The sequence below is a fragment of the Zerene cesonia genome, chromosome 23 (assembly GCF_012273895.1).
Source record: "Zerene cesonia ecotype Mississippi chromosome 23, Zerene_cesonia_1.1, whole genome shotgun sequence".
NCBI lineage: Eukaryota > Metazoa > Arthropoda > Insecta > Lepidoptera > Pieridae > Zerene > Zerene cesonia.
Window position 1 is genome coordinate 1,350,001 of NC_052124.1, and position 8,153 is coordinate 1,358,153.

An 8,153-nucleotide genomic window follows, 5' to 3' on the forward strand; every position below is an offset into this window, starting at 1 on the left:
ATATTAAATACGGAGATCTAATCTTAAGTGTTGTTTACATAAAATAGATCTATGAAAATCAAATTATTATTTAAACGTGTAGATTATATTTTGATTTAAAATGCTGATTGGTACCCTAATATTTGACAATGAATATCCAACCAAATTAAAAATCCACATCTAGTCTATACCACTACAAACAATCTACCAGCATATTAAACATAGCCGTATTATTCCAGAACATCGGCGTACCCTTCTCTTATACCTTGGAGTTACCTGATTTGAATTCATACGGCTTTCTAGTTCCACCTAAGTACTTACCTCAAATAAATTTGGAGACCTGGTCTGGTATAGCGGAGACTGCAAGACTTGCTTCACTATTCTATAGAGTGAGACGTTGAAATTGGAAAAAATCCAAAAGAAGACAAGCATTTTTAAATATTTATTTATTTATTTATTTATTCTTTATTGCACACTTTCACACTTTCAAAATAGAAAAAAGAAATAAAATTTAACAAAAACTAGAATGCAAATGGCGGCCTTATGGCTAATAGCCATCTCTACCAGGCAACCGTTAAATAATACACTTTGATATTATCGATTGTTATTACATATTAATTTAACTTCTGATGTATATAACTGAATAAATAAGGCTTAATCCTATAATTTCTAACGTTAAGAGAATGAGTAATTAAGAAAATATTAAAGTGTAAAACACTTGGAGCTTCAATTAAAATGTAAAAATTATATATGAAATGTGGATGTCTGTTAATGTATTTTACACGTATTTACATGTTTTTATTGAACAAATTATATCCTTATCCTACTAATATGATAAATGCGAAAGTTTGTAACTTTTTATCCCAATATTCCTACGGGATGGGGACTTAGTATCACATCAAAAGAAAAAATGGACTCCAGACTCTCAATATAGCTTTCGCTGTGTTTCTGTGAGGAGTCTGTGTCTTCCCGATACAGTAAATAACAGTTCAATTTAAGACACAATAAAATATAATTGCTACTAAATACATATGACATTTAAATTCTATAATTTATCTGTATGTTTTTATATTAGATTGGACAACCTGAGCGTTCGCCTAATGGTAAGTAACCATCACTGCCCATGAAAATATGTAAACACAGAGCCTCTGCAAATACGTTGTCCGGTTTTTTAGGGTTGAGGAAAGAATTGATGATTGGTATAAGGGAATGGGAAGGGAGAGAAAGTGGATTCGGGACAGCTGTTTTTTATGATTTTTCACAATAGCCAATAAAGAAATGGTTTATTTTCCTTCATTGTCATATAAAGAAAGATTGTCAATTGAGCCCAGACGAGACTGACGTAGAAATTAAAAGTTAAAAGAAATTCTAGGAAAATTCAAGTCGGTGGAAGCCCTACTAATAAAATCTTGTCAAACCAAGGCTAGAGCTCAGACATTACCTAATTATCTAGGCAACATAAAAATACCTTTGACGATTAATTTTCATTATCAGATTCAAATCTTATTATTACAAAATGTGTGAATATTTATCATGTTAAAATTTCCAATTTGATGAACGAATTATTTAATTATATTTTCTTTCTTCAAAATGGAATAAACCAGAATTTATAAATATATTATCTTTTTTATGTCATCGCGGCAACTGAGCTGATGGTTCGCCTGCTGACAAGCGTTTACCACCGTCATTTAGCATTTTACACGTGTTTCTCTAATGGAGTTTCTTTATGGATAAATAGTTGATCTAGAGTAGCTCCATGAGATTTTTTTCTTCGTCCTCACCCGTAATGGAATCTGCGGCCTTTAGACTCTATGCTCACGCGATACCCTTTTCTTAGGAGGCAACCAACAAAAATTCTTCATTATATGAGATACATGTTTCAGTATTTTTGTTTTTCTTTTTTTTATGTCACAGTCGGCAATGGAGCTGGTGGGTCGCCTGATGATAAGCGCTACCACCGCCCATGAACATTTGAAGAGGCGTAAGGTCAAATGCAGACCTTTCGCCTCTACAAATGGATTGCCGACTTTAATTGGGAAGGGATTAGGAAAGGATTGATGAGAGGAAAAAGGAAAGGACTAGGAAGGGTAAGGAAAAGGATATGGGCCTCCGGCTCCCCCACTCACCGTACGAAACACAATAGCAAGTTATTATTTCACGCCGGTATTCTATGGGGGTGTGGTACATGCCCGGTGCGAGCTGGCCCAATTCGTGCAGAAGCGTGCTCGACATAAACATAATTATTAAATTTTTGTAATAAAATAAATCCAAATCTCTACCAATGGATTGCCGACTTCAAATAGACTCTATGCTCACGATTAGGGATTAAGAAAGGATTGTCGAGAGGAATAAAGGAATGGACTGGGAAGGGTAAGAAAAATGATATGGGCCTCCGGCCTCCTCACTCACCGAACGAAACGCAGCAATATGCTTTTTCACGTCGGTCTTCTGTAGGGGTGTGGTATATACAAGTTATATATTAATTATCATAAAAAATGCAAGATACAAGTTCAAAGATGGTCTCAGGTGTTTCTGAAATTGTATTATTGACTGTCGAAACATTTGTTGACATTTGTATTCGAAAGTTGTAATCTAAAGTCCATCAGTGGTATGTCATCTGTCTTCTGTAAATAGCTTGATTTATAATTCATCATAGGTTGCTTCTTTACTCAGTTTAAAGTTAACAAAGCGCTTTAAATAAGCAGCAATGTAATCAAAACCAAAATTTAATTTATATTCCATGACTCACGCGCATATTTTGAATTTAGACGTTGCCGCTTCGCTCCAACGTGACGTTTAGGTTGATTATGAACGAAAAGAAGTGTGTCAACGTATTATAGTAATACTAATGGGACATTTTTTGTCTTCTTACAATTACTTTAATTTAGGACAAAAAGATCATTGGGTATATATACAAAAATAATATCATATCATAATAAAGAAATTTTATTTTAAGAGTCTAGTGATATAATAACGATAATATCAAAATAAAGTCTTAGAGTTCATTAAAAGCTGCAACATTTTCTTACGAAATAATATTATCTTTTAGAACAAAGTAAAAAGTCATACAAAATAAATGGATTAATAAATCTACAGAGAGTCGTGTTTGTCTGACCTTCCTTAATGACGTTACAGGCACCTGCGCCGCAATAATGCGATAAGCGACGTTGCCGCATCGCTAACTGTCAGTGTCACAGGTAGACAAGTTAACTTCAAACAAATATTACAACATACAGTTATTGCGCTAGTTGTTTATTACTGTTAAAGTAACGATGTGTGTGTGAATATGTAAATAATTTGGATGTTTTTTTACTGATTTTGTTTTTCGTGCAATCGTTTTTGGTTTTTTTGTAAAAATGTTCATGCCATCTGAAGTTTTTGCGACGTTCGGAGTGTCTGCCGTGAGTTTTAAAGTTTTGAATTCTAAGTTTGATTAATTAAACACAAGTTATATACGTGTGAGTGAGTGTGAATTTATAAATGTATAATTTAATATAGTAACAAGATGTATGCTATGTAATTAGGTTTAAAAATACTAATCCCTTATTCAAGGTTAGTCTATACCTATAGTTTTTTTTTTTTTTTTATGTTATGTTACAGTCGGCAATGGAGCCGGTGGGACGCCTGATGGTAAGCGCTACCACCGCCCATGAACATTTGGAGAGGCATAAGGTCCATTGCAGACCTTACGCCTCTACAAATGGATTGCCGACTTTTTGGGAAGGGATAAAGAAAGGATTGGCGACAGGAATAAAGGAAAGGACTGGGAAGGTTAAGGAAAAGGATATGGGCCTCCGGCTCCCCCACTCACCAAACGAAACACAGCAGAATGCTATTTCACGCCGGTCTTCTGTGGGGGTGTGGTACTTCCCCGGTGCGAGCTGGCCCAATTCGTGCCGAAGCGTGCTCGACTACCACATACAAAATTGGTTTATAGTTAAAACCTACACACTATGCGATATTAACTAACTGTTCACCCCAGTTCCGTTTAGGTACACAGGTTTTTAGAGTTATTGATTATAATCCTAATTGAAACGGACACAAAATCAACAAAGGAAATTTCATTAAAACCCTTTTATCCGTCCTTCAGATGTATTTATAATTTAATAGAGACAAATTATATTTTTAGCCGTTTATTGCCAACAATATCGCGAGCATGGTAAATAATAAAAAGGTGTTGACCCGTGTCCCCTAGTGGGGTATGGGGCAGATGATGTACATTTCACTGATCGATTTTCTTTATGGACAAGTTGGTGATCAGCCTGCTGTGTCCTGCCAGACCGAGTCATTTTTTTTGTGCGTCCCCACCGGGTATCGAACCTAGTACCCCTCGGCTCTAACTCACGCGTTAACCCCTGTACCAAGGAGGAAAGAAATAATAATCGGGTACTTATAAATATACGCTTTTCAATTTCGAAATAGAAAATTTTAAATGAGAAATTTAAAATTTTCTATTTCGAATAACTTCATAAAGAAACTTCTTAAAGGAAGAAATAGCCGACTATCACTAAGATGTAAGTGAAGCGAGCTGTAAATAAATAATTTACAACGCTGATAAATTTAACATTTCAAAATTACAATTTCAAAACAAAATCAATAAAGTCCTACCAATAGAAGGTGCTTAAAACCCTTATAATTATGACTATAATATTTAAAAACTAATCGGAGAGGAGGAGCGGGGGGGAAGGGATTGAGCCCCATAGACAATAGGGCGATACAGCTGACGCCTTATGCCTATCGTTAACTACTAAAAGCAGTGGTGGCTCAGTGGTGAGAACCTCGGACTTCAAAATCGATAAGTCGGTGTTCGAGACCGTTCGAACGTGCAGGAAATAAATTGATTTTTCAATTTGTCTGCACATGTGGATATCACCACTGCTTAAAACGGTGAAGGAAAACATAATGAGGAAACCGGCATGTCCAAGAATCAAAAGTTCGACGACATGCGACATCTGCCAACCCGCACTTGGAAACCTCATAGGAGGCCTGTGTCCCAGTAGTGGGAACATGTATGGACTGATTATGATGAACTACTAACAACTGTGTTGGGTTAATTGAAATATCAGAAAAAACTGCCACTGCCCTATTATATTGAAGAGAAAGATGAAAGCAATTTTTGTTTAGATTAACTTTTAGTGGCCTTGAAATCGATGTCAAAATATGTCGAGCTTATCCATGAATAGATGTATTACAAAATCATTTTATCTACGCTACACCTAAATAAAACTCGTGGTACATGTACGTCATTTGTTAGTCAAGAACGGCTCCACATTTTGTGTTGTTCCCATTGGTATTAGTATCTGTTAAAAATTAAAAAAAAGAAACAGTACCGCATTAGAGTAGGGGCGACTTATAAATTTACATCTTTCCTTTCACAGGTGCTGTCATTCTCCGTATCTGTATTTATTTTACTCATGTATGCTTCGAAAAAAGGCCTGCTGCGACCGAAGAAATTCGACCTGCTTATGCCATCAGAGACTGTCACCCCTGTACCGTCAGCGCCAGAATTAACTCCTTTGAAAAATTAACAAATACATGTAAATAAGAATTATTATCAAGTTATATGACGAAGGGTTTTATAAAATGTTTTAACATTTGTGTAATTAACTTTAATTACTAATATATTTATTAGAATATTTATAGGAATAGAGGGCAGAGCGAATAAAAATAACAATTAATTTTAAACTGTAAATACGACCAGACCTCCAAATTGCCAGATTCATTTCTCATTAAAATTTGCACATAATACGTGTTCCGTTACCTAAAATGAAACCAAAAACGTACCAATTATTGTATTATATTTCCTGTATCTGTTTGTATTATAGAAAATTAGTCGTTTATCTTTTAAATTAACAAGTTCAAAAAGTCTCAATATTCAGGACTTTTTATATTACAGCTGTTCACGTTAATTGTTAAATCCTCACCCGATTTTAAGATTCGATTCTTGTGTCTGGTCATACGAGACTCGAGAGTCATATAAGAGCCATTTTTAAACAATCTCATTCCGGAATTAATTTAGATTTTATCAATTCTGATAGATGGCGCTTTATATGAAAAATAATTTTGGTGTTATGCCAGTTATTAGTAATTTTCTTCGATCACGCAGGCAAAAGCGTAAGTATACACAGAAAAAAGTAATAATGTGTAAATAAATATGAAATGCTATAATGTGGTGAGATATGTCTTTAGACTTGTTCTCATTAATGTTTCGAAGAACGTATCGGTTGTGTGTATTAATCACCAATCGCATTATCAATAGAATAAATATTGTCTCTTTCTCTTGTATGGACTTTTATGAGATGTAATTACAATCTCTTATCATTATTGGTGAAATTTGATTTATGTAATCTGTACACTTTTCTATAGTTACCTTTATGTTTTTATAATAAATTAAAACATTAACCAATGTACTTAATTATGCAAAGCAATATAAAAATTTATCACGACTTAAATTTTTGTGTTTTAATTAATTCTAGGATTTATAATTCTAGCTCCTTTGACCTTTATTCCATTTCAGGTATGACGATGAGACCTACCTATACTGTATTATAAGATACTAGCTGCGCCCCGCGGTTTTACCGCGTAAGTCCGTGTCCCGTAGGAACATCGGGATAAAAAGTTGCCTATATGTTATTCCAGTTGTCCAGCTGTCTTTACGTACCAAATTTCATTGCAATCGGTTCTGTAGATTTTGTGTGAAAGAGTAACAAACACACACTCATCCTTACAAACTTTCGCATTTATAATATAATATTAGTAGGATAATAATTGTACTTACTCAATAAATATTTAATTATGTATGGTTGTGAATTGTAATATGTACGAGAAGCTAACAAACTACGTTTTAATATATTTATTGCTTGATACTGGCAGTATAAGAAGATCAAATAAAGCCACTGAATTGGGGTAAAGAACGAATAAATGGGTGAATAGAGTTAAGGAAAAATGTTTTGTCGTGATTGTTATCAAATATTTGGTTTCTGAATACTTGAATATAATAAAAAGTGTATATATGTAAGTGTATATAAGAAAACCTTATAAAGTATACAACTACTATTACCTATTTGCTGTGTATCTGCTATCAAAAAATCATTTTGCGTAATAGTGAAAATATCACGCAAAATTACTCGCGCGTATAAAGTATCTATGGAAGTTTGGATGGACACGATAAGACTATCCAGCTAGCTGCATTATATCACCAAAACAATACATCCAAACTGCTCAATAACAAATTGTTCGCTCAAAGCTTTCTCCAATTGAATTCCTCGCCGAATCATTGGAACATCGAGGTTTGATCAAAAGTAATTCGAAGGCAGTGGGGGCAGAAAGGAATTGTTGTAATAAAATCAAGTGAACGAACGGAAAACGATCGCGAATCGAGTTGTGGACGGCCGCTTTCAGAGGAAATTAGGTAGACGTCACTGCTGCCTCCTAATGGAGACAAATTCAATTGACAATACAGCGACATTTTTAAAGGCTGGAAGGTTGATGGGGGAGTTCCGCTGCAAAAAGGGCACTTAGATGGCGAGGCTGTGGCATTCCATTTCCGATAGACTTTTTTCTGTTTCTCTATTAGTATTCGAGTTCATAGTTAGTATTTATCATTTATGTATTAGACGCGGCGGCTATAAAGCATTATGAATTTTGAATTATCAGGTAAGGTAAACGTTTATTGACAAAATCATATAAATATACTTAGTGATTCTATACGACACGTGCTATTATATTATTTATTCCACGAGAATATACGTTAAAATGCTCTGAAATATGCAATATTTTTTTTATGTACATAAATGCCTGCTATTTTTATGAATATAGGAAACAGCGCGTAATAAGCGCGCGTCAGAGCTTTAACTTGACCATCCGCGCTATGAAGCCCAATTGCGTTGTAATATGCAATAATGGGCTGGAGATATGGTAAGCGATATCCCCGAACAAACGACATTTGCAGAGGCCACTTCAAGTGCGTTGTACACTATAAAGTGAAAAGGAATAAGGAAAAGATGGGCGGTGGTAATAAAAAAATGGACTGGAAAGGGAGAGGAAAAGAAAAGAAGAAAAAGAATCGAGCCTCCCGCTCCCCCTCTTATAGCACGAAACACAGGTACATTCTCATGTATTATTTCACGTCGATCTTTTGCGGGCTATGGTATCTTCTCCCAATGTGCGCCGAC

The 8,153-nt window shown here is 34.9% G+C and overlaps 1 protein-coding gene and 1 long non-coding RNA gene across 2 annotated transcripts in view; both read left to right on the top strand.

Moving 5' to 3' along the window:
* LOC119836162 (carboxypeptidase B-like) overlaps nucleotides 1–380 on the top strand; it is a 5,822-nt gene extending 5,442 nt beyond the window's left edge. The window contains exon 7 of the mRNA XM_038361417.1: nucleotides 283–380. Within this exon, the coding sequence (XP_038217345.1) occupies nucleotides 283–380 (98 nt within the window). The remainder of the gene's footprint in view (nucleotides 1–282) is intronic.
* A 2,783-nt stretch (nucleotides 381–3,163) lies between these two features.
* LOC119836307 lies at nucleotides 3,164–6,431 on the top strand. The gene is made up of 2 exons (XR_005288090.1): nucleotides 3,164–3,380; nucleotides 5,358–6,431. It is a non-coding gene; the product is annotated as an uncharacterized LOC119836307 (long non-coding RNA).
* The last annotated feature ends 1,722 nt before the right edge of the window (nucleotides 6,432–8,153 follow it).